The 27,442-nt window shown below is 46.4% G+C and overlaps 1 protein-coding gene across 1 annotated transcript; it reads right to left on the bottom strand.

Moving 5' to 3' along the window:
• Window positions 1-26,731, bottom strand: c6h3orf85 (chromosome 6 C3orf85 homolog). The gene is made up of 5 exons (XM_033022216.1): window positions 26,598-26,731; window positions 26,420-26,469; window positions 14,247-14,383; window positions 7,150-7,241; window positions 1-272 (listed from the first exon to the last, which is right to left on the bottom strand). Exons 1-5 carry the CDS (start codon window positions 26,714-26,716, stop codon window positions 200-202), a joined length of 471 nt encoding a protein of 156 aa, XP_032878107.1. The 5' UTR covers window positions 26,717-26,731; the 3' UTR covers window positions 1-199.
• Between the last annotated feature and the right edge of the window lie 711 nt (window positions 26,732-27,442).

Below are 27,442 nucleotides of genomic sequence, written 5' to 3'. Positions count from 1 at the left end.
TGAGATGTGTATAATTTTTTATTGATCAAGATTTTTTAGGCAATGTTTAAAGCTCAACCCTTCTTTTGGCAAACTCAGTGAGGGTTTGTTACAAGAAGAGAGTTATGTAGCAGAAATATTGGTCATGGCATGGTGTATGCATTTTTACTGAATTAATTGACTGGATTAATTACAAGAATTTTTAGATCCATCAGCTTCTTTATTTATTCATGCGATGTTGAAGGTAAGCGCTTGTCTGTCGCAGATAGTCCATGTAGCTCCTGATATGCTCCCTACAAAAACACAATGGAAAACACATAGGCTTAGGTAGACATCAAATGTAAGAAGATATCATAGTAAACCAGCATCTGCAGTTCCTTCTATCTCCAAGATATCAATAGTGTCATAGAATCATAGAATCATAGAAAGTAGGTGCGAGAGTAGACCACCAGGTCCGTCGAGCCCGCACCGCCATTCACTCATGGCTGAACACCAAACAGACACACTTACCCACAAACAGTAGACACAAGACACAGAACACAAGACACTACCCTCCCCTTTATACCGCTATCACCCCTCTCCACCCCAAGAACCGCGTGATCTCCTGGGGGAGGCAAAAAAACGGATAAAAACCCAGGTCCAATTCGGGAAAAAAATCCGGGAAATTCCTCTCCGACCCCAATCCAGGCGATCGACACTTGTCCAGGAGATCACTCAGGTCTACTATACTAACCATACCTAGGTCCATATCCCTGCCCTCTCCCCGTAGCCCCTTATCCCCTTGGCAGCTAAAAAACCATCTATTTTTGACTTAAATATATTTAACGTTTCTGCTTCCACTGCTCCCTGGGGCAGTGAATTCCACAAACTAACCACCCTCTGGGTGAAGAAGTTCTTCCTCATCTCAGTTTTAAAAGAGCCCCCCCTCACTCTGCAACTATGTCCCCTAGTTCTAGCCTCCCCGATCATTGGGAACATCCTCGGTGCATCCACCCGATCAAGGCCCCTCACGATCTTATACGTTTCAATGAGATCGCCTCTCATTCTTCTAAACTCCAAAGAGTAGAGTCCCAGCTTACTTAACCTTTCCTCATATGTCAATCCCCTCATTGCAGGAATCAATCTTGTAAACCTTCGCTGCACTGCCTCCAGGGCTAGTACATCCTTTCTTAAGTATGGACCCCAGAACTGTACACAGTATTCCAAATGTGGTCTCACTAATACCGTGTACAGCTGCAGCAAGACCTCCGTGTTTTTATACTCAATCCCCCTAGCAATAAAGGCCAAAACTCCATTGGCCTTCCTGATTGCTTGCTGCACCTGCATACTGACTTTTAGTGATTCATGTACTAATACCCCTAGATCCCTTTGCGTTGCATTACAACGCAGCTCCTCCTCATTTAGAAAATAACTTGCCCTATCATTTTTTTCTCCAAAGTGAATGACTTCACATTTATTAGTATTAAATTTCATCTGCCAAGTTGTTGCCCACTCACCTAGCTTATCTATATCCTTTTGCAGACTCTTCCTATCCTCCTCATCCCCTACTTTCCCTCCCATTTTCGTATCGTCCGCAAATTTTGATATATTACACTTGGTTCCCTCCTCCAAATCATTTATATAAATTGTGAACAACTGGGGTCCCAGCACCGACCCTTGCGGAACCCCGCTAGTTACCGGTTGCCATCCCGAGTATGAACCATTTATCCCCACTCTCTGCTTCCTATTCGTTAGCCAATCCTCTACCCATGCTAATATATTACCCCCAATCCCATAATTTTTTATTTTTAGCAATAGTCTCTTATGTGGCACCTTGTCAAAAGCCTTTTGGAAGTCCAAGTATACCACATCCACCGGTTCCCCTTTATCCACCCGAGTTGTTACTTCCTCAAAGAATTCGAGCAGATTCGTTAAACACGATTTCCCCTTCACAAAACCATGCTGGTTCTGTCTGATGAAGTCATGTTTATCCAAGTGGCCCGTTAGTGTTTCTTTAATAATTGTCTCCAACATTTTACCCACCACCGATGTTAGACTAACCGGTCTATAGTTACCCGCCTTCTGTTTACTTCCTTTTTTAAATATAGGTGTTACATTGGCCATTTTCCAATCCACTGGGACCGTTCCTGCCTCCAGGGAGTTTTGGAAAATTATCACCAATGCATCCACAATCCCCACTGCTATCTCCCTCAAGACCCTTGGATGTAATCCATCAGGCCCAGGGGATTTATCCTCCTTCAGTCTCATTAATTTCCCTAATACCACCTCCTTGGTGATCTTAATAGTATTTAGCTCCTCCATTCCTACCGCCTCCTGTTTATCCAGCGTTGGAATATTTTTTGCGTCTTCTATGGTGAAGACTGATACAAAATACTCGTTTAATGCCTTTGCCATTTCCATGTTCCCCACCAACAACTCTCCAGTCTCACCCTCCAATGGACCAACGTTCACCTTAGCCACCCTTTTTCTTCTTATATAGCTATAAAAACTCTTACTATTAGTTCTTATGTTGTTCGCTAAATTCCTCTCATAGCCTATTTTCCCCGTCTTAATTAATCTCTTAGTTACTTTTTGCTGACCTTTAAATGCTTCCCAATCCTCTACCCTCCCACTACCTCTGGCTACCTTATATGCCCTCGCCTTCAGCCGAATACTATCCTTTATAGTTCTACTGAGCCATGGCTGACTGTTCTTACCCTTACCCCTTTTTTGTCTTAGAGCATAGAAAGGTACATAACAAGAACAGGCCCTTTGGCCCACAATGTCTGTGATGAGCATAATGCCAAGGCCTTAACTTATCAATCTGCACTTAACCCATCACCCTCCAGTCTCGGCATATCCAAAAGCCTCTTAAATGCCACTATCATATCTGCCTCAATCAGCATCCCCGGCAGCACGTTCCAGGCACTCACCAACCTCTGTGTAAAAAAAGTTACCCCGCACATCTCTTTTCAACTTTGCCCCTCTCACCTACAAGCTATACCGTCTAGTATTTGATTTTTTCATCTTGGGTGAAAAAGGTTTTGACTGTCTACCCTATCTATGCATCTCATCGTTTCAGCACTTCAACCCCTCCCATTCCCAATCTGACTTTTCTGTCCTGGGCCTCCTCCATTGTCAGAGTGAGGCCCAGCGCAAATTGGAGAAACAGCATCTCATATTTTGCTTGGGTAGTTTACACTCCAGCGGTATGAACATTAACTTCTCTAACTTCAGATAGCCCTTGCTTTCTATCTCCATCCCTTTCCCTTTCCCAGTTCTCCCACTGGTCTAAAGGGCCTGTCCCACTTTCACGACCTAATTCACGATCTCTGCCGAGTTTGGCCTTGACTCATACTCGCAGCATGGTTGTCACAAGGTGGTAGGAGGTCGTAGGAGGTCATAGATAGGTTGTAGCAGGCCATGATGCTAGTCATAGGTGCTCGTGACATCAAGTAGGTCGGGGCGTTTTTCTAGCATGATGAAAAATGTCCACGATTAAAAAAGGTTGTGAATTAGGTCATGAAAGTGGGACAGGCCCTTTACTGTCTCCGACACCATTCTATCTTTGTCCCGCCCCCTCCCCTGACATCAGTCTGAAGAAGGGTCTTGATGCCCCAGCCCCGCACTGCCCGCTTCTATCTACCCCAAATCCACAACAAGACTGCCCTGGCAGACTGCTCCTGCTCCATTGAACTCATCTCTGCATGTATTGATTCCATCCTATTCCCCCTTGTCCAGTCCCTTTCTACCTACATCCAAGACACCTCACATGCCCTTCCCCTCTTCAATATCTTTCCATTTCTAGGACCCCATCTTTACCATGGACGTCCAGTCCCTTTATACCTCCATCCCCGACCAGGAAGTGGTGGCGCTGCCCTAGCAGCTGCAGCTCGCCTGCAGTCCGTCTGTGTTTTTTTTTTGTTTGTATGTTTTCTTTTGTCCTGTTCTAGTTAATTTTAGTTTATTTAGGTTGTGTATGTGTTGGGGGGGGGGGGGGGGGGGGGATGGGAGAAACATATTTTGGTCTTGATACGACCTTTACTTGTCGTATCCCACGTCTCCGTTTCCGTCTGCGCTGAGGCCTAATGGCGGAGCTGGCGGCCTCCAACTGGGACCGAACTCGAGGCTCCGGAGGCAGAGCCAGCCAGGACTTACCAACCGAAGGCTGGCCGACTGCGGGGCTGTGGTGGCGTTGCGGCGGCAGCGGCCCAACTTCGGGGTTGTGGCGGCGTTGCGGCGGCGGTGAACCGACATCGGGGCTGTGGCGGCATTGCAGCGGTGGCGACCCGACTTCGGAGCCTTGGAGGCTCGGCCGCGGGCCCAGTGGACGACATCGTCGGGAGCTCGCAGGTCACAGGTTGGTGACCTGTTTTTCCGGAGCTCCCACAACAACAGCTTCGTCCACTGGACTGGAGGGCGGCAGCTTCGGCAGCTTCGACCGCCCCGGGCCGCGGAGTTTGAACTGGCCCGTTCGCGGAGCTCGGATTCAGCCGCGGGACTTGCTTACCATCACCCGGCGGGGTCACAACATTGGAGGCCTGGATCGCCTCAGCGCAGAGGGGGAACAAGGAGGGAAGAGACAAGGACTTAAGACTTTTGCCTTCCATCACAGTGAGGAGGTGCCTGGTGGACTCACTGTGGTGGATGATAAATCTGTGTTTATTGTGTGTTTTGCTATTTTATTCTATGTTATGTCTGCAAGGCACGAAATTTAGTTCAGACTGAAAAGTCTGAATGACAATAAAGGATACTTGATACTTGATACTTGAAAGTCTCAGGCCCTCCGGTTATACCTCAAACAGACACAATCCATTTCCCTCTGCTAACATTCTCCTCTGTCTAGTGGAACTTGTCATCACGCTCAGCAACTTCTCATTTGTCTCCTCTCACTTTCTCCCCGTTAATGGTGTAGCCATGGGGGCACGCATAGGGCCCCAGCTTGGCGTGCCTTTTTGTCAGTTGCATCGAACACTCCTTGCTTCAGGCATACACTGGCCCTATCCCCCAACTCTTTCACTGCTGTATCAACGACAGCATGGGGGCTGCCTCCTGCACCTGTGTAGAACTAACTTCACTATTAACTTCCACCCTGTCCTCAAATTCACTTGGATTATCTCTGACACCTCTCTGCCCATCCTTGATATCTCTGTCCCCATCGCAGGGGACAGGCTATCTATTATGAACCTACCAACTACCATAGTTATCTGGACTACACTTCCTCCCACCCTGCCCATTGCAAGGCACCATTTCCGGCTCTCAATTCTTCTGTCTCTGCTCCACCCCTCTGCTCCCAAGTTGAGGCTTTCCATTCTAGGACACCCGAGATGTCACCTTCCTTTAGTCAACGTGGTGTTCCCCTTCTGTCCTAGAAGGCTCCCTCACCTGTGTCTCCTCTGTGTCCTGTGGTTCTGCTCTCACCCACCCCTCCCCCAAGATGGAATAAGGATAGAGTACCCCTGGTCCTCATCTTTCATCCCATCGGCCTCTGCATCCAACACATTATCCTCTGACATTTCCGTCACCACCAGTCACATCTTCCCATCTCCAGCCCTTTGCATCTTCCACAGAGACTGCTCCCACCGCAACTTCCTGGTTGACTCATCCCATCCCACCCAAACCAGCCCTTCCCCAAGAACTTCCCATGCAAAGCAGGAGATGCAACACCTGACTTTATATCTCCTCCCTCGCCTTCATCCAGGAACCCCAGCAGTCCTTCCAGGTGAGACAGACGTTCACATGCACCTCCTTTAACCTCATCTACTGCATCCGGTGTTCCCAATGTGGCCTCCTGTACATTGACTGTGTGACCGTTTCGCTGAACACTTTCACTCGGTCCACTAAGGCCTGTAGGATCTCCCGGTTCTGAACCATTTTAACTCCCCTTCCCATTCCCACACGGACCTTTCTGTCCTGGGCCGCCTGCATTGTCAGAGTGAGGCCGCACACAAACTGGAGAAGCATCAGCTCACATTCCTCCTGGATAGGCATATCCCACCTTCTCTTTCTCCCCCACAGCCCCCACTTTCTCCCCCTCCCCTGTGCTCCAACTGGACATCCTCCAATTTCTCTGCTTTTTGGTATTGGAGATTGCATAATGATGTAAAAGAGGCAGTGGAGATGATCAGGAAGAATGCCACAAAACCACTTGGAAGCCTGGAAAATAGGTGCAGGAGGAGGCCATTCAGCCCTTCGAGCCAGCACCGCCATTCATTGTGATCATGGCTGATCGCCCGCAATCAATAACCCGTGCCAGCCTTCTCCCCATATCCCTTGATTCCACTTGCCCCTAGAGCTCTATCTAACTCTCTCTTAAATCCATCCAGTGATTTGGCCTCCACTGCCCTCTGAGGCAGGGAATTCCACAAATTCACAACACTGGGTGAAAAGGTTTTTTCTCACCTCAGTCTTAAATGGCCTCCCCTTTATTCTAAGACTGTGGCCCCTGGTTCTGGACTCGCCCAACATTGGGAACATTTTTCCTGCATCTAGCTTGTCCAGTCCTTTTATAATTTTATATGTTTCTATAAGATACCCCCTCATCCTTCTAAACTCCAGTGAATACAAGCCTAGTCTTTTCAATCTTTCCTCATATGACAATCCCACCATCCCTGAGATCAATCTCGTGAACCTACGCTGCACTGCCTCAATCACAAGGATGTCCTTCCTCAAAATAGGAGACCAAAACTGTACACAATACTCCAGATGTGGTCTCACCAGAGCCCTATACAACTGCAGAAGAACCTCTTTACTCCTATACTGAAATCCTCTTGTTATGAAGGCCAACATTCCATTAGCTTTCTTCACTGCCTGCTGTACCTGCACGCCAACTTTCAGTGACCGGTGTACAAGGACACCCAGGTCTCTCTGTACCTCCCCCTTGCCTAACCTAACCCAATTGAGATAATAATCTTCCCCCTTGTTTTTGCCGCCAAAGTGGATAACCTCCCTTGGAGGGGACCTCTGGAGTACTCGTCTGGTGAGACAATGTGGTTAGAACTCAGGAATAAGAAAGGTGCAATCACTATTTAATGGGTTATGACACGGACCTCCAAAGAAATATATATATATTCTACGTTCTATGGAAGCATCACACAATTAAAAGGACACTTGTTCCACATATTTTTTCATTGCAGTTCCTTTTTTGCACCATCTGCACAATATATATCAAACAAGCTGTTTAGTACTCACTGAACAACGGAAGGATCTGATGCAAAACCAACCGAACTCAAACCTATGTAGTATTGTGCTGAATCTCTCAACGATGTCCAGTATTCACTTGCCTAAATTACATTAAACATACAGTTAAAATATGCATAACATATAACTCATACAGAATGGAAAGACATTAAGAAAAATATATATTTAAACCATGCATGATTTACAACTTGCAGTTTTGCGAAATTTCCCCAACCCCTGGGTGACATGGTTGTGTGGCTCAGAGGGAATGGAGGTCAACTGCCTTTGCAAACTACCAGTCAGTTGCAAATATACATTCGGTAGGAGTTGCAACTTGATGGACATAAATTAAATAGCTAGAGGGAAGGAAGGTCTTCCAACGGGATCCCACCACTGGCCACATCTTCCCATTTCCTCCCCTTTCTGCTTTCAGCAGAGACCATTCCCTCCATAACTCCCTGGTCAATTCGTCCTATCCCACCCAAACTGTCCCCTCCCCTGGTACTTTCCCTTGCAACCGCAGGAAATGCTACACTTGTCGCTTTACCTCCCCCCTCGACTCCATCCAAGGACCCAAGCAGTCTTTCCAGGTGCGGCAGAGGTTCACCTGCACCTCCTCCAACCTCATCTACTGCATCCGCTGTTCCAGGTGTCAACTGCTCTACATCGGTGAGACCAAGCGCAGGCTTGGCGATCGCTTCGCCCAACACCTCTGCTCAGTTCGCAATAACCAACCTGATCTCCCGGTGGCTCAGCACTTCAACGCCCCCTCCCATTCCAAATCCGACCTTTCTGTCCTGGGCCTCCTCCATGGCCAGAGTGAGGCCCATCGCAAATTGGAGGAACAGCACCTCATATTTCGCTTGGGTAGTTTACACCCCAGCGGTATGAACATTGACCTCCATTTTCAGGTAGTCCTTGCTTTCTCCCTACTTCCCCTCCCCTTCCCTGCTCTCCCACAGCCTACTGTCTCCGCATCTTCTTTTATTTCCCCCCCCCCCGACATCAGTCTCTCAATCCGAAACATCACCTATTCCATCGCTCCATAGATGCTGCCTCACCTGCTGAGTTTCTCCAGCATTTTTGTCTACCTTAAATTAAATAGCTGGTAGACTCAGTCCAGAAAACAGTCCAATGTATCTGCGCCAACCTGATAATTGACTAAATATGCTGTCTCCCCAGTCAACCCTGGAGGGATAAATATTCCCTAAGGAATGGGAGACTTCCCATTTAACTCTAAATAATCCTGAAAGTATCAGGGAGAATGTTGATCCCGATTAGCAAGGAATAGGAAATCTACTCTACTTTGCTGATGAGCCATATGATGCAATCTATTTAAATTCCAGAAGTAAATACATACAAAGAACTTGCCGTGGATCTGCAAACGTATCCTGATCTCTAAACCAAGATACTGTAAATGAGGCATATTCTGTGGAGAGAGATTACGCCTCATGAAGAAAATAAAAACCCATGTAGATTCCTCACTTGCCTGACTTTGATGCCCTTAAATCATGTCTTAAAGTGTGTCTTTCCAAAGTGAGGTGTACAAATGTATCCACCACCAGTCACATCTTCCCTTCTCCTCCCTTTACGACATTTTGAAAGGACTGATCACCTTCACAACTCTCTGGTTCACTCTTCCATTCCCAATGGCTACCTCCCCCCCTTGAATGTCTTTCGATTTGGTGCACTATATTTAGTGTTCATAATCTGATCTCCTCCAGAGTCACAAATGTATGAAGTTGTGGCAAAAACAATGTTATTTAACTTCAAATCCAGTTTAATGGCCACGAGGTTGCAAGGCTGCAGCCAAAGCCCCCGTATCCAAACAAAGAGCTGCCCGCCAGATTAACTTCCACACCAGAACCTCTCCCGAGTGACACGCATGCGCCAGATAAGTTCGTCCAGGAAAGGTGTCTACGAACACCCGACATGGACTGTGAATACAGTGTCTGATCTACATCCCCTTTCCTTAGCTCACGCCCCATATAAAGATAAAATAACATAATAACTAGTAACTATAGCAGACCCTCCGTGGTGTTCAAAGGCAATTTGGCCACAAGTACAGGCACCTGAACCTGAAACTGCTCAGTGTCCATTATTTCTCGTCCATCTCTTGTGAGTGTGTTATCGTCTTCTGACCCAAGTCCAGTATCCTGGTGATCAGTGTCAGTGTCACATGGATTTAGCTGTGCTGGGGCAGGCTCGACTACAGGCAAAATGTGTCTGCAATTCCTCCTGTACAGCTTTCCTTCTGAATGAATAAGGTAAGACCTGGGCTCCTGGCATATCTCCTTTACCATGCCCGTTCGGTAGTAGCCTTGTAACTTGACAACCTGTCCTTCCATCAAAGGCTGAAGTAGTCGACTTGATTGGTCATAGCACACTTTCTGTGACATTCTTTTGTTTAGAAGCTGGGTTTGTACTTCCAGAGTCTTACGATGTGGTTCAAGCAGTGTCCTTGAGACTGGGAGCGAAGTACATGTTTGCCTTGACAATAGTCTTTGTGCTGGAGATCCAAGCTTTGTATCACGTTGCACGTTTCTCTGATTGAGGAGGTTTAGAAAAACATCAGTTCTGTTTCTGTGAGACTCCTCCATGAGTTGTTTAGCGCTGCGGACTGCTCTTTCAGCTAACCCATTAGATTGGGGATACTCTGGGCTGCTGGTAACATGAGTGAAGTCCCACTGTGTAGCGAAGTCTTTAAAGCGCTGGCTTGTGAACTGTCTGGCATTGTCTGATATGAGGGTGTGTGGTGTTCCATGAACTGAAAAGTGTCTCTTAAGTTTAAAAATGGCTGCTGCTGAAGTAGCGTCACGAAGCAGGTCAATCTCATACCAGCCAGAATATGAGTCCACCAGCACCAAGTACTGCTGACTGTGCCATTCAAAAATGTCTGTTGCCACCGTGGACCAAGGCAGGTCTGGAACTGGATGCGGCAGAAGTGGTTCTTTCTGTGTGTGTGACTTTGTGCTGTTACACACAGATCATGACTGTATCCTAGTTGATATCGTCTGTCATTGTAGGCCAGATAACAATGCCCCTTGCTCTTCTTATAGTAGCTTTTGCCCCAGGATGCCATCTGTGCATAATGCCGACGTACGCCTTTTTTATTGAGAAAGGAATGACTGTTTTGTGACCCTTCATGATGACCCAGTCTTCAATAGTTAGCTCATCTCTGAAAGGAACATAAGGGTGAACAGCATGCGGAAGCACGCGCTGTTTGCTGGGCCATCCATGTCTGATATTAGTGCTGAGTGTCTGCAGGGTTGTGCCATCAGCTGTGTGTAACACTAACTCCTCGAAGCGAGAAGAGGATATGTACAATACAATACAACAATACAATACAATACAATTTATTGTCATTTGAGCCCCAGTGAGACTCAAACGAAATTTTGTTTCCACAGCCATACAAACAAAGACAATGTCCTACAGACATACACACAATTAAGTTCACACAAACATCCATCACAGTGAACCCACTGTGATGGAGGCAACGTCTTTTCTCTCCCCTGCTCTCCATGTCTCTCCCGATGTCCAAGCCCCAGGCGGGTGATGATAAGTCCCACGGCCATTTTAGGCCGCGCGGGGCGATTTACGGCCCCGCTCCCGGTCTGAAAGTACAAGGTCGGAGCCCCAGCGTGCGATGGTGAGTCCCACGGCCATGAAGCCGTGCCGGGTGATGTATGACCCCGCTCCAGGTCGTTCCAACCCCGCGACACGGGCTGGAGAAGTCGCGTTGCGGGAGCTCCGGGAAGCGGTCTCTCTCTCTCCCCCCGGACCCGCGAGCTCCCGATGTCCCAGTCCACCGGACCTGCGGCTGCGTTGCTGGAGCCTCCGAGCCCCAGGAGTCGAGTCGCAGCAGCGAGTCACCACCGCTCCCCACGCACCGAGGCCGGCCAGCCCCACGATGGTGAGTAGTCCGCAGCTCCACAGCTCCGCAGACTCCCGAGCCCCCGGGTCGTTCAGGTTGGAGGCCGCTCCACGGTGCTAGGCCCCAACGACAACGGAGACCCGACAGGGAAAAGGTCGGGTCTCCCGTACAGGGAAGAGATTTAAAACGGTTTCCCCCTCCCCCCCCCCGCCCCCCACATATACACATTTAAAACCAAGCTTAAAAAAACACAAACACTACATTTAACTAGTTGACTGTCGTGACATCAAAACTGTCCTGCTCATCAGCATGCTGAACTGTGGATCTTGTCCGCCAGGTGCAGTGGTTTTCCACATTTGTAAATGGTGATGCTGTACTTCTGAAGTCTTAACATCATCCTTTGAAGTCTTGCTGGTGCCACATGTATGGGTTTGTTCAGTATAGTGACCACTGGCTGGTGGTCTGTTTCTATGGTCACTGGCTTGCCATAGATGTAGTCGTTGAACTTGGTACACGCAAAAATCTCCGCCAACAGCTCTTTTTCAATTTGAGCATATCTGGTTTCAGTGTCAGTCAGTGTCCGTGAAGCATACACTACGGGCTATCCTTCCTGCAAACATGGTGTACTGAGACCATACTGTAAAGCATCACATGTAAGTGTCACCGGCTTGCTGACATCAAAGTAAGATAGAACAGCTGGGCAGGCCATATGCCGCTTTAGTGCCTCAAAAGCATTTTGCTGCTGCTGCTCATGTCCATTCAGTGTCTTTGTGTGTAAGTTGTCGCAGAGCAGCCGACAGCCGATTGAAGTTTGGAATACATTTTCCAAGGTAATTGACCATTCCCAGAAATCTTTGTAGAGCAGGGACATCTGCTGGCACTGGCATTTCACTGATTGCTGTTTTGGAAGGGTCAGCTTTGAGGCCGTCACTTGTGAAAACGTGTCCAACATAGCTGAGCTGGTTCAGATGCAACTTGCATTTGAGAGGATTGAGCTTCAAGTTTACCTCTCTGGCACGGTCGAGCACTTTTCCCAAATTAGCGTTGTGTTCTTCCATGTTCTCACCTACAATTATTATGTCGTCGACAATGATCGTGCAGGGATATCCTACAAAAACCTGTTCCATGGAGCGCAGGAACACCTCACTGGCAGAGGCGAGTCCAAATGGCATTCTTAAAAACCTGTAGCAACCAAAAGAAGTGCTGAAAGTGGTTAGCATTGAAGATGTATAGTCAAGTGAAATCTGCCAAAAGAAGTTCAGCATCTAGGACAGAAAATATCGTTGCATTTGACATGTGTGCAGCCACTTCTTCCACCGTGCGCATAGGGTGGTGTGGCCTTTTAAGAGCAGTGTTCAGGTCTCTTGGATCAATGCCTATTCTGATTTTCTGTTTGTTCTTTTTGTTGGTAGCAACCATAGATGACACCCAATCAGTTGGCTCTGTAATAGGAGTGATGACACCCAATTCCTGCATTCTGGACATTTTTCTCTTTTAGCTGCATGACTACCTCCACAGTTGTTGCAGTAAGCAATATACCATGACCCAGTTTTTTCTGACTGGATTTTCATCATTATCTCAGGCTTGTGTTCTCTCCTGAACCTAGCCTGGACTGCATCGATATTTGTGACAGATCTCTGTGAAGTAGCTCACATTTAGTTATGCTCTTCAGTCATCTCATGAATTTGACAGATGGAAACAGCCTTAACTAATATCAAATTACTATCACGCAGTAACACCTTCCTCAAATCGTCATTATTGATACCACAGACCAGTCTATCTCTAATAAGCTCCTCATAGAGATACCCAAATTTGCAGCTTTTTGCTTCTATCCTTAAAACACTGACATATGATTCGATTGTCTCACCAGCTTTTTGATTACGTGTGTTGAACTTGAGTCGTTCCATAGTAAGATCGGTTTGAGGGCTGCATATCTCCCAAAATTTCTTCTTGAGGCATTCAGGATCCTCTGGATTCTGCAGGAGTGAGGATGTTTCCTCCCTCTCCGGGGTCTCTCACCTCCTCCACATACACAAAAGACCGTTCAGGTTCAATGGCCTCCGGTCCCACAAGGTTGAGGAGAATGTATGCTCCAGTGCGGGCTGACTTGTAAGTGTGTGCCGCCGTGATGAAAGTGTCATATTCTTGCTCAAAGATCTGCCATTTCTCTCCGATGTTACCGTCGAAGATGAGTGGGTTCGGCCTCTGGAATGCATTTGCCATGTTGACTGAAAGGCTGCTAGCTTTGCCGTCTAGTAGGCTAGTTATTTGCCTCGCTTGAAAAAACAAATCCTGGTTGAAGAAAACTCAGGCCGTTAAAGTTCTGGAATAAGATTTCTGACACCATGTATGAAGTTGTGGAAATAGGAACAAGTTATTTAAGTTCAAATCCAGTTTAATGACCACGAGGTTGCAAGGCTACAAAGCCCTAGTGTCCGAACAAAGAGCTGCCCGCCAGACCCTCCCCCGGGTGACACGCATGCGTCAGATAAGTTCCTCCAGGAAAGGTCTCTATGAACATCCGACATGGACTGGGAATACAGTGACTGATCTACAATAGAGTCATACAGCATGGAAACAGGCTCTTCGGCCCAACATGCCCACACCGGCCAACATGTTCCAGCTCCACTAGTGCCACCTGCCCGCCCTCAAAACCAATCTATGTCGGAGAAACAAATACGGATTGGGAGAACACTTTGCGAAGCACATATACTCAGTCCGTTGGGGTATCCATGAACTTCACATAGCTTCCCATTTTCATTCACACACCTCTGCCTCACTCTGATGTAACAGTCTGTGGCATCCTGTACTGTTACCAAGAGGCATAAAGCAAGCTTGAGGACTAACACCTAGATTTACCTAGATTTTCAGAAAGTCTTTGATAATTTGCCACATGGGAGGATGCCAAGGAAGATAAGAGCCCATGGTATCAAAGGGCAGGTACTAACATGGATACTAACAGGTTGGGTGGATGGCAGAAGACAAAGAGTGGCAATATTGGGGGTTTTTACTGGTTGGCTGCCTAGTGGAGTTCTACAGGGCTCGGTGCTGGGGCCGCTGCTCTTCACGTTGTATATTAATGATTTGTATGAAGGGATTGAAGGCTTTGTGGGCAAGTTTGTGGATGATATGAAAATAGGTGGAGGGGCAGGTAATGTAGAGAAAGCAGGGACTCTGCAGAAGGACTTGGATAGGTTCGGAGAGTGGACGGAGAAGTGGCAGATGGAAGTTTTACCTGCTCTGCTGGGGTGACGCCCCACACATTATTTGCACTATTTGGATCCCAGTATCCTTGCATAGCGTCCGTCTGCCTTTTGCTTCGGATGAAATGATGGGCTTCTTGATCAGCCAGGAATGGTGCAGCAACCACCCCTGCCAAAGCGAAAACACAGCCGTCATTGACCACGTGACAAAATACAATCAAATTATTTAAAACATAGAATCATAGTCATAGAATGATACAGAAGACAGCATCTCTGGAGAAAAGGAATAGATGACGTTTCAGGATGAGACCCTTCTTCAGTCTGAAGAAGGGCTTTGACCCGAAACTTCACCTATTCCATCTGAAGAAGGGTCTCAACTCAAAACGTCACATATTCCTTCACTCCAAAGGTGCTGTCTGACCCGCTGAGGTACTCTAGCCTTTCGTGTCTATCTTCAGTTTAAACCAGCATCTGCAGTTCCTTCCTGCACGTAGAGAGATACAGCACAGAAACAGGCTCTTCGTCCTACCGAGTCCATACTGATCATAAATTGCCCATTTACATTATCCCTACATTAATCTTTTTTTATTCGCCCTACATCCACAACAGCCCTCCCAATATTAGTTATTTTTTCTTTTTTAGGTAGATCGGAATCTCATATTGAACATAAAATGAACCTTCAACTCTTTGAAGTTTGCAGATGACACCAAGATTGTTGGCATTACGGACTGTGAGGAAAGCTGCGAAGGTGTACGGTGGGATACAAAAGGGCAGAGAAATTGTTATGTCCACAACCCTCTGCAATTCCTTACAGTTTTTGATTGAGCTTTTCCCAAACCATGTTGTGATGCATCCTGATACGATGCTTTCTATGGCGTATCTGTAGACGTTGGTGAGGGTTGATGGGGACATGCTAAACTTCCTAAGTCTTCTAAGTAGGTAAATGCATAGGTGTGCTTTCTTGGCCATAGAATCAATGTGGCTGGTCCAGGAAAAATTGCTGGTGGTATTAATTCCTAAGAACTTGAAGCAATCGACCAGCTCCATTTCGGTGCCATCAATGTATGTGTGTGCACTGCTTCTGCCTCCACCTCCACCCCCAGCAATGCCTTCCAGGCCTCCACTGTAAAGAACTATGTAAAGAACAACTTGCACTGCACATTTCCATTAAACTTCCTGCTCTCACCTTATAGCTATGCTCTCTGATGTTGGATATTTCCACCCTGGAAATAAGGTTCTGACTGTCTACCCCGTCTATGCCTCTCATAATTTTATATACTTCTATCAAGTCTCCCCTCAACCTCCGATGTTCCGGAGAAAACAATCCAAGTCTATCCAGCCTCACCCTGCAACTGAAACCCTCTAATAATAATAACTTTATTTATAACTTTATTTATAAAGCACTTTAAACAACTGCAGTTGCCACAAAGTGCTGTACATGAGAACTCATGGACAAAAAGCTATTACAAACCATTAAAAACCGTAAAACGAAGGACTATAAAAAACACACTAAAAATTAAAAGACATTAAAAGCACTAAGAACAGGAGCAATGCCTCAGCCAGTGTCGAAAGCCAAAGAATAAAAATATGTTTTTAGGGAGGATTTGAAGATGGACAGTGAGGGGGCCTGTCTGATGTGCAACGGCAAGGTGTTCCAGAGTGCCGGAGCAGCAACAGAAAAGGCTCTATCCCCTCTGAGCTTCCGCTTAGACCTTGGTACCTCAAGGAGCAGCTGATCAGCTGACCTGAGGCACCGGGCAGGAGCATATAGGTGGAGCAGCTCAGAGAGGTAAGGCGGGGCGAGCCCATTCAACGATTTAAAAACAAATAAAATAATTTTGAAATGAACTCGAAAGTGCACTGGAAGCCAGAGAAGGGAGGCCAAAATTGGCGTAATGTGCTCCCTCTTTCGAGTTCCGGTCAAAAGGCGAGCGGCAGCATTTTGAACAAGCTGGAGACGAGCCAATGAAGCTCGTGCGACTCCAGAGTAGAGTGCGTTACAGTAATCCAGCCTAGATGTAATAAAGGCATGGATTACTGTTTCAAAATGCTGCCGCTCGAGAATGGGCTTCACCTTTGCCAGCTTCCTTAGGTGAAAGAAGCTGGACTTAACCACCGCGCCTATTTGGTTATCTAGTTTAAAATCACCATCCATCCTAAAACCCAGGTTCAAAACGGTTGGCTTTACAGACAATGCCAGTGGACCCAAGTCAACAAAGGGAGGTTCATGGCAGCCATTGGGGCCAAACAAAATCACCTCTGTCTTCTCTTCATTAAGTCCCAGAACGTTTAAGGCCATCCAGGACTTAATGTCCTCAAGACAAGACAGAAGTGATTTTAGAGAATAGTCGTCTTCTTTCCTGAGTGGCATATATAACTGGCTATCATCTGCGTAAAAGTGAAAGGAGATGCCATGCCTTCTTAAAATTGAGCCCAGAGGAAGTAGGTATAAAGAGAAGAGCAGGGGCCCTAAAATTGAGCCCTGTGGAACCCCATATACCAAGGGAGTGGAGGAGGATTCAAAGCCAGCAAGGCTTACACGCATGGTTCTGTCTGCCAGATAGGACCTGAACCATCCCAGGGCACTGCCACAAATGCCCACTTGGTGCTGTAATCGGGAAATTAAAATTCCATGGTCCACTGTATCGAAGGCGGCAGATAGGTCCAGCAAGACAAGAACCACATAATTACCAGAGTCGTTTGCCAGGAGGATGTCGTTGAAGACCCTTAGCAGAGCCGACTCTGTGCTATGTATAGCCTTGAATCCAGACTGGAAAACCTCCCGAATATTGTGCTCATCCAGGAAGAGTTTCAGCTGAGCATAAACTACTTTCTCCATGATCTTAGAGATAAAAGGCAACTTGGAGATCGGCCTAAAATTGGCCAGAACAGTTTGATCCAGGCCTGGTTTCTTAAGTAGTGGTTGCACTACTGCATGTTTAAAATTTATGGGGACAACCCCAGAACACAAGCTACTGTTTATGATGGCGAGAACCGACTGCCCTATACTCGGGAAAACCTCTTTAAAAAGAAGAGGAGGGGCAGCATCACAAGGGGAACCCGACGGCTTAATATGCCTAACCACATCCTCTAGACCCGACAATGTCAGAGGCACAAACTTATCGAATGCCACCAGGCATGGGGCTGGAACAGAGGGGTCAGAGGCAGGAGCTGAGATGAGAGCCCTTATAGAAACAACCTTATTGATAAAGAAGTGCAGGAAGTCATTGCACAATTCGGACGATGCTTCCAAGCAGACAGGCTGTGGGGCATTTAAAACAGAATCAATAGTTTTGAATAACACACGTGGGTCGTGACGCTTAGACACTATTATATTAGACAGGTAATATCTTTTGGCCTCTTTAACAGTATTTTGGTAATTTCGCCAGCTGTCCTTTAGGATTTGCGATGAAACCTGCAGCCTGTCCTTCTTGACCTAATCCAGGCAGCATTCTGGTAAACTTTTTCCCCACCCTATCCAAAGCTTCCACATCTTTCCTGTAATGAGGTGACCTTAACTGCACGCAATATTTCAAATTAGGTCCTACGGAGCTGCATCATGACTTTCTGACTTTTGTACTTAGTGCCCTGGCAATGAAGGCAAGCATACCATATGCTTTCCTTACTACTCCATGTACATGTGTTGCCACCTCCAGTGAGCTATAAACTTGGATTCCATGATCAGCAGACCAGCGGCACGGCGCCTAGTTTTACGGTGAAACCACACAAAGTGCTGGAGTAACTCAGCAGGCTGAACTGGTCTGAAGAAGGAAACTGGTGACACCTATACATTTTCTCCAGCGATGCTGCCTGACCTACTCAGTTCTTTGTGTCCTTTTGTGTATTAACCACCATCTGTAGTTCTTTATTTCAACTACATACAAAGATAATGCCTTGCTCAGTTAAGCCCCTGTCTCACTTGGGTGACCTCCACCGCGACAATCGGCGTAACGGACACCACCTCCCACACCCATTGTCCATGATAAAGAAGATTTACTGTACTTAGAAGCATGTGAAAATAAACTACCATGGTACCATTGAGCCATTAATCCTATCTGTCAGAGATGAGAAAACCATTTTTCACACAGAGAGTGGTGAATCTGTGGAATTCTCTGCCACAGAAAGTAGTTGAGGCCAGTTCATTGGCTATATTTAAGAGGGAGTTAGATGTGGCCCTTTTGGCTAAAGGGATCAGGGGGTATGGAGAGAAGGCAGGCACAGGATACTGAGTTGGATGATCAGCCATGAACATATTGAATGGCGGTGCAGGCTCGAAGGGCCGAATGGCCTACTCCTGCACCTATTTTCCATGTTTCTATGTTTCTATGCGCTCTTTTTGTTCTCTTGACTTCCTTCTTTAGTGTACCCCTCAATTCCATGTACTCCTCCAAGGACACATATGATCCCATGCCTTCTTTTTCCTGACCAGAGCCTAATTTCCCCTTGTGATCCAGGGTTCATTACTTCTGCCTGCCATTCCCTTCACTCCAACAGGATCATACATAACCTGAACTCCCACTATCACACTTTTCAACGCATCCCACTTCCCATCCTGCCTCTGCCCGCAAACCTACTCGAATCAACTTTTGCAAATTCCTATGAAATACCATCAATGTTGGCCTTGCCTCAATTTACAACCTTAACTTGTTGACCACCCTTATCCTTTTCCATAACTACTTTAAATGTAATAAAACTGTGGTCGCTGGTCCTATAGTACTCACCCACTGATACCACAGTCACTCGCCCTGCTCTATTTTCTAAGAGCTGGTTAAGAGAGAGCGCTCTACGTAAGTGATAAAAATTATCATGCCATTAGAACAAGCAAATGGGATATGATATGGTATACATTCAATTGCTACCGAGATACAAGTGAGAACATATTCTTACAGGGCTTTGGAGAGCCAGAACCTGGAATATGCTTCATGTGGACAAAGAATTTCACTGCAGCTTGGTGTATATCTACCTACTATTAAAAGTCTTGTCTTGTTTGTCTGTCTGTCTGTCTGTCTGTCTGTCTGTCTGTCTGTCTGTCTGTCTGTCTGTCTGTCTGTCTGTCTGTCTGTCTGTCTGTCTGTCTGTCTGTCTGTCTGTCTGTCTGTCTGTCTGTCTGTCTGTCAGATCAACGAACTACGCCAAAACGGTAGACAATAATGCGAAAAAAAAATCAGAATCTTACTCCACTTTTTCCCATGGTCATTAGTAACAAGATAGTACTGACTGCCCCCCCCCCCCCCCCCCCCCCCCCCCCCCCACCACCACGTGGGAAGGATTGATTGCGTTGGGGGAACGGGTTGCATTGGGGGAATGGGTGAATGGGGGAATATTGCGTTGGGGAAACGGGGCCCAATGGGTCAGGGGTGTAGGGAGGGGAGAGGGGTTATGGAGGGCAGTAGGGAGTGATTGAGGGTAGGGAGTGACTGAGGGTAGGTGAAAGGAGAGGGAGGGAGAGGTGAAGGAGGGAGGGGAGGAGGTGAGGGGAGAGACGATGAAGGGTGAAGAGGAGGGGGAGGGAGTGTTGGGGGGGATGAGGGGAAATGAGCCGCGTCTGCTCAGTTGGGGGCTATGGGTGAGGGGTGGAATTTTGTGATGGGCGAACGGGTTACGTTAGGGTAACGGGTGATGGGGGTGATTGGCTCCCGAGGGCGCCTGTCTCAGAGGTGAGCGCTGATGTGTTCGGGGACAAGCCTTCCCTTGTGATGATGCGCCTGCCACCACCCCACCCACCCCCCCGCATTGGAGGACAGGGCCCAACGGGTCCTACTCAGTCAACCACGATCTCTGGCAGTGCATTTTAGGCACTCACTGTCCACTGTGTAAAAAAACTTGTTCCGCACATCTACCTTAAACTTTGCCCCTCCCACTTAAAGCTATGCCCTCTAGTATTTGATTTTCCCATCCTGGGAAAAAGGTTCTGACTGCCTACCTTATCAATGCATTTGATAAGTTGCCTTCTTTACCACTCCATCTACTTGTGTTGTTATTTTCAGGGAGTTACGCACTGAACCCCAAGATCTCTCTGTTCATCAAAGCTGTTAAGGGTCATGCCATTAATTGTACATATTGTCCCTACATTTGACCTCCCAAAGTGCAACCCTTCACATGTGCTTGGATTAAACTCCATCTGCCATTTCCCCGCCCATTTCCATAGCTGACCTATGTCCCGCTGTATATTTTTGACAGCCTTCCCCACAGTCCATGATCCCAGCAATCTTGGTGTCATCTGCAAGCTTACTAACCAACCCATCTAGGTTTATGTCCAAGTCATTTATATATATCACAAACAATAGCGTTCCCAGCACAGATCCCTGCAGAACTTGATCTGGATGAAGGGGTGGTAAATTGGATTAGTAAGTATGCAGATGATACCAAGATAGGGGGTGTTGTGGATAATGAAGAGCACTCTTCAAAGTTTGGGTTGATAGTCAATTAACAAAGGTGTGGTAAGACACTGTAATTAGTGACTGGCGACACAAGAGACAGCGGTTGCTTGAAGTTGGAGGAAACTGCTGGAGGAACGCAGTGGGCTAAGCAGCATCAGTGAACAATTGCCCTCCACTGCCCCATCCATTAATTCTTCCAGCAGCTTGTTCTTTAAATTCAATTTGTTCTGCTCCAGCATGTTGGTGTTTAAGGTCATAAGGTCATAAGTGATAGGAGCAGAATTGGGCCATTCAGCCCATCAAGTCTACTCCCCCATGCAATCATAGCTGATCTATCTCTCCCTCCTAACCCCATTCTCCTGCCTTCTCCCCATAACCCTTGACACCCGTACTAATCAAGAATCTATCTTTCTCTGCCTTAAAAGTATCCATTGACTTGGCCTCCTCCACAGCCGCCTGTGGCAACGAATTCCACAGATTCACCACCCTCTGACTTAAGAAATTCCACCTCATCTCCTTCCTAAAGGAAAGTCCTTTAATTCTGAGGCTATAACCTCCAGTCCTAGACTCTCCCACTAGAGGAAACATCCTCTCCACATCCACTCTATCCAAGCCTTTCACTATAAGTTTCAATGAGGTATGAATGAGGTAAGTATGCTGAGGGGTTTGTTGGGATGTTTCTGTCACCAGTATCTTGAGGAAAAAGTATGGCTGTTATAATTTAAGCATGTACTCTAGTTATGTATAGGAACATGCTAACCTTCAAGTATGTTTTTGCAGATCAATATCATGATTAATCTGCAACCTAATTTCCAGGCAAAAAATATTTATTTAAGACTTGCAGTGGTATCAAGAAAAGTTTCCGATTCACAATTGACAAAAGTAATTATAGATGATATATCATTTGAGCAGAGGCTTATATATTTCCATGAAATGGCAGCAAGTAAAAGCATTGGAAGTATTTCAGAATTCAGTGCAGGGGAAGGGCGTTTAGGCTCGATAGGAGGTTGAATTGCTACAACCAAAAAGTGGTGAATATTCAGAGGGCTGTGAATCGTTGGAGAGCTTAAATGTTGCCTAATATGTGACTGTATGCCCTCCTCTAACATTGTCTGTATTATGTCCGCATTGTTCTTCAATTCCCTAAAACGAGCACTTCATGAAGAATTCTGTCAGCCGTCAGAATTACAGAAGACAGAGGTGGATGATTAAGGTGTGTTGGATTTACTATGACTTGGTTGTATGGATTCATAACTGGCTTATGATGGTTGTGTTCAAAGGTAGATATTATAGTTGGTGGTCTGTGACCAGTGGAGCTCCGCAGGGAACTACGCTGGGACCTCTGCTGTTTGTGATACATGGTAAATGACCTCGGCATAAATGTAGACGGGTTGGTAAGTCAGATTGCTGCCGACACCAAAATTGGAGGAGTTGCAGGCAGTGAGGAAAGCTGCCAGAAGACCAAGCGGGATATAGATCAGCTGCAGAAATGTGCAGAGAAATGGCAGATGGTGCATAACCTGAGCAATTGTGAGGTGTTGCATTTTCTCAGGTTAAATACAAGGGGGAAGTATACAGTTAATGACAAAACCTTTTACAGCATTAATGTGCAAAGGGATCTTGGAGTCCAAGTTCATAGCTCACTGAAGGTGGCAGCACAAGTGTATAGAATGGTAAAGAGGGCATATGGTAAATGTGCCTTCATTACTAGGGGGATTGTGTATAAGAGTCGTGTTGCAGCTCTTTAGGACTTTGGTATAAGGAATATTGCATGCAGTTTTAGTTGTCACATTATAGGAAAGATGTGGAGGCTTTGGCGAGGGTGCAGAGGAGATTTACCTGAATGCTGCTTGGATTAGAGGGTTTCAGATACAGGGAGAGGATAGATTTAGATTGTTTTCTCTGAAACATCGGTGGTTGAGAGAGCACGATAGAAGTATATCAAATTATGAGTGGCACAGATAGCATAGACAGTCAGAACCATTTTCCCCAGGGTGGAAATGTCCAACACTAGTGGGTATAGCTACAAAATCAGAGGGGGAAAGTTTAATGGAGATGTGTGGGGCAAGATTATTTTTACATAGAGTGGAGTGAGGGCTTGGAACATTGCCAGAGATGGTGGTGGAGGCAGATGTGGTAGTGACATTGAAGAGTCTTTTAGATAGGCAGATGGAAATGCAGGGAATAGAGGTATATGGATCATGTACTGGCTGATGAGATCAATTTATTCATCATGTTTGGTACAAATTATGTGGGCTGAAGGCCATATGTTTATCATTCTCAAACGTGACGTTGAACTAGCGGTTGTGGCCACAAGGGTGTTTTGGCATGGAAACAGCCCATTACATGACACAAGTGAAGTGATTTGAACGAGGAAACTGTTGCAAATGCTAACTTTGTGCATTAAAACAGCTCTGGAGAACATGGAGAGGTGATACGTGTAGGAAGGAACTGCAGATGCTGGTTTAAACCGAAGATAGACACAAAAAGCTGGAGTAACTCAGCGGGACAGGCAGCATCTCTGGCAAGAAGGAATGGGTGATGTTTTGGGTCGAGACCCTTCTTCAGACTAGTGAGGGATAAGGGAAACAAGAGATATAGACGATGATGTAGAGAGACAAAGACCATGAATGAAAGATATGCAAAAAAGTAATGATGATAAAGGAAACAGGCCATAAAGGAAACAGCTGTTTGTTGGGTGAAAACAAGAAGCTGGTCTGATTTGGGTGGGGGAGGGATAGAGAGAGAGAGGGAATGCCAGGGTTACTTGAAGTTAGAGAAATCAATATTCATACCACTTTTGTGGTAAGTTGCCCAAGCGAAATATGAGATGCTGTTCCTCCATATTTCTGGCTGGGGTCCTTCTTCAAACTGATTGTGGGAGTCGGGCGGAGAAAACTGGAAGAGAGGAGGGGCAGGACAAAGCCTGCAAATAATAAGTGGATACTGGTGGTGGGTGGGGTTGGTAGGCAGATGGTTTGACAAAGGCCAGAGATGAAAAGAGAGAAGGTGTAAAACAAAAGGATTGAAGAGTTGTGAATTGTAAAGCTAAGGGAAGGAATGTAGGTGAAAGGGGATGGGGAGAAATAGATGCAAGTCCAGGTGGAAAGTTTGGTAGTTTTCTGAAATTAGAGAGTTGAATATTTTTACCATTGGGTTGTAAACTCCTGAAGCAGAATATTAGATTATTTTCCTGCAGTTTGCTTGTGGCCTCACTCTGGCAATGGACGAGGCTCAGAACAGAAAGGTAGATACAGTGGATGTGGAAAGGATGTTTCCACTGATGGGAGAGTCTAGGACCAGAGGTCAAAGCCCCAGAATTAAAGGGTGTTCTGTTAAAAAGGAGATGAGGAGGAACTTCTTTAGTCAGAGGGTAGTTAATCTGTGGAGACCAAGTCAGATATTTTTAAGGCAGAGATAGACAAGTTCTCGATTAGAACTGGTGTCAAGCGTTATGGGGAAAAGGGAGGAAATTGGATTAGATGGTAGAGATTGAATGGCCGAGTAGACTATATGGGCTGAATGGCCAAATTCGACTCCTATAACTTGTGAACTTGTGAAATATTGTTACGAGAATGCAAGGGGAGTTAACATAATTAGCAACTGGGAAATCCAGTAGGCCTTGGTGGACCGAGCACAAGTGTTCAGCCAAACAGTCACCATGTTTGGTCTCGCCATGCACATGAGGCTACATTGGGAACACCAGATGCAGTAGATGAGGTTAGTGCAGGAGAGCATGAACCTCTGTCGCCCCTGGAAGGACTGCTGGAGTCCCTGAAAGAGAAGGAGACAGATGTTACATCTCCTGTGGTTGCAGGAGAAAGTACCTGGGGAGGGAAGGGCTGAGTGAGTCAAGGACTTGCAGAGTTCCTCCATTCCCAGGTTGAGGCCATGAACAAACTGGAGGAACAGACCTTCATATTCCTCTTGGGCAAAGGGTGGTGGGTGTATGAAACAAGCTGCCACAGGAGGTAGTTGAGGCTGGGACTATCCCAACATTTAAGAAACATTTAGACAGGTACATGGATAGGACAGGTCTGGAGGAATATGGACCAAATGTTGCCAGCTGGGACATGTTGGCCGGTGTGGGCAAGTTGGGCCAAAGGGCCTGCTTCCACATTGTATCACTCTATGGCAGCCTGCAGCCTAATGATATGAATGTTGAATTCTCAAATTTTAGGCAATCACCATCCACCATCCCTTTCTTCAACCCCCCCCCCCCCCCCCCCACCCCCTCCCCTCCCCCCCCCTGCCCTCCTCCTCCCCTTGCTATCGTACAATTCACAACTCTCCGATCCTTCTGTCATTTCATTTCTGGCCTTTGTCCAACCATCTGCCTATCAACCTCCCTTATCTGTATCCAGGCTTTTACTTGCTGTTCTTGCCCAGGTTTTGTCCTGCCCCCCCCTCCCTCCTCTTCCAGCTTTCTTCCCCCGCCCCTCCTCGTTCCTTGTTTCTACTTCTCTGGATTCAATTGTTTTCAATCTCCCAGCATTGGTTTATATTGGCGGCACGATGACACAACAGTAGTTGCTGCCATACTGATGAGCTACAGGCAGAGTTGCTACCAGAGACCCGGATTCGATTCTGACTACACCATGCTGTTAGTACGGAGTGTGTATGTTCTCCCCGTGACCGAGTGGATTATCTCCGGGTGCTCCGGTTTCCTCCCACACTCCAAAGACGTGCAGCTTTTCAGGTTAATTGTCTTCTGTAAATTGTCCCTCGTGTGTAGGATAGAACAAGTGATCACTGGTCGGCACGGTCTGGGTGGGCCAAAGAGCCTGTCTCCACACTGTATCTCTAAACTAAACTGCAGTAAACACTATACATAGGTTGGCAGTAGAGCTCGCTTGTCCTTGCCAACATTTCACTATAAACCAAATCACTAAGTCCACAAGAAACACAAGCCCACAAGAAGAAGCATGAAGCTCACAAGAAAATCAGCACCAGAAGTAAGAATTCTGCCCATTTGAGGCTGTTCCCCTTTTTATGAGATGTTGGTTGGTCTTCTTTGATCTTACTTCTAATTCCTGCCGGATCATTACACTATCCAGTTGGCCAAAATTCCGTACGTTTCAGCCTTGAATATATTTACTGGTTCACTAAACACACAACAATTTTGACTTTTGCTTAAAAAATACACATTATTAGCTGCTAGTTCAAGATTTTCAGTCTAATTTGTTTAAAATGCCGGTCCCGCTTCACAGCACAGTTCAAATCATGTGTTGGAAGGGACTGTAGAAAGATGCTGGTTTAAACCGAAGATAGCTACAAAATGCTGGAATAACTCAGCGGGACAGGCAGCATCTGTGGAGAGAAGGAACGGGTGACGTTTCGGGGAGAGACCCTTCTTCAGAAGTTCAAATCAGATAATTAATCAGGTAAAGTAATTGTAGTTCCTGTAAATCTGCTCATAAATAATGAATGAATGGCCTGTGTCCACATTGTATCTCTAAAGTAAACATTATGCATTGGTTGGCCGTGGTGATCTGCCAGCATTTCACTGTAAATCAGATCACTCGTAAATGAATCCATATCAGTCATCGATTATTTATAAAACGGAAATTATCAATCTGAGGAAGCTTCGGATGCAGTTTTTTTAACACCTTCCATTCTTGTTTTTGTACTTCGTTTTATGTGAATATTCCATGAGTTTGCTGCCTGAAATATGCGACATTGGCGGTTTGGGCTGAGAGAAAGGAACGGAGGCTTTTTGCCCCACTTTGAATGCGTTTCCTATGAACTCAGCTGATAATTCAACGAAGGTGGCTGGAACCGCAGAACACAACGATAAGTAGAATTGATAAATAAATGCACCTTACCATAAATAAGCAGAGCTGCGAGTGCAAGTTGGATGATGGCAAACGGCATACTATGAGAAACCAAAAATACATTTTATTAGCTAGGTTACTAGGTGCTGTAAAACACATCTGAAATATTTCCCTTATTAGAAATGCGTATAGAAGGGAACTGCTTTTACTTTGCTACGGAGATACTTACTTGCTTTCCCAGTGCGTGGTTGTGTGCAGGAGTGAACGCCGACCTTGTTTCCTCCAGGAACACAGTCTAGGTGTCGGGGAGTCAGTGGGAACCGCAAGCGCAGTGCCTTCCCCATTCATAAGAGGAGCTTTGACGCCGCTACTTCCTTCCGAGTGAAGCTCCGAGGTTCACCAGGAACCCCAGGCATCTCCGGCACTGTTGTTTTTGAAAGCGAATTTTATTATTAAAAAAGTAATATTCCTGAAAGTCCAAGTGGTTTTATAGAACGGCAGGCATTCAAATCCGAATAAGTTATAAGTTCGACTTTAAAAAGAAATAGAACTTGTCTGTGTCCAACTCAAAGTGCTGGATGAAGTCTAGTGGGCCAGGCAGCAGCATCTCGGGACGGAATGAGCAATGTTTCGGGTCGGAAGAAACGTGAGCCGCCGAGTTCCTCCAACACTTTGTGTTTGATGAAGAATCCAGCATCTGCAGCTCCTTGTATCTCCGTTGTAAGTGTATAACACTTCGAAGGGAAAACCATCCCGACACTTTGGAAATGTGATGATGTTTCAAGTTGCTTGATACAGCCAAATTGTTCCAGTTTGATCACAATCCCGACAGCTATCCGACGGGGTGCGAATGTGTCGGAAGGAACTGCAGATGCTGGTTTACACCGACGATAGACACAACGTGCTAGAGTAACTCAACGGGTCAGGCAGCATCTCTGGAGAAAACGGACAGGTACAAAGTGCTGGAGTTACTCAGCGGGACCGTGTCTCCCTCTCCCCTGACTCTCAGTCTGAAGAAGGGTCTCGACCCAAAACATTACCCATTCCTTTTCTCCAGAGATGCTGCCTGTCCCG

The sequence above is a fragment of the Amblyraja radiata genome, chromosome 6 (genome assembly GCF_010909765.2).
Source record: "Amblyraja radiata isolate CabotCenter1 chromosome 6, sAmbRad1.1.pri, whole genome shotgun sequence".
Lineage (NCBI taxonomy): Eukaryota > Metazoa > Chordata > Chondrichthyes > Rajiformes > Rajidae > Amblyraja > Amblyraja radiata.
Note: the sequence above shows the minus strand (reverse complement) of the source record. Positions and strands in the feature narration are given on the sequence as shown.

Coding starts and splice junctions, on each gene's coding strand:
- c6h3orf85 (XM_033022216.1), bottom strand. CDS start 26,716: ATGAATGGGGAAGGCACTGCGCTTGCGGTTCCCACTGACTCCCCGACA. Junction 14,384..26,419: donor CGCAGCTCTGCTTATTTATG/GTAAGGTGCATT, acceptor TCGCTTTGGCAG/GGGTGGTTGCTGCACCATTC. Junction 273..7,149: donor TCAGATCCTTCCGTTGTTCA/GTGAGTACTAAA, acceptor GTGTTTTTGTAG/GGAGCATATCAGGAGCTACA.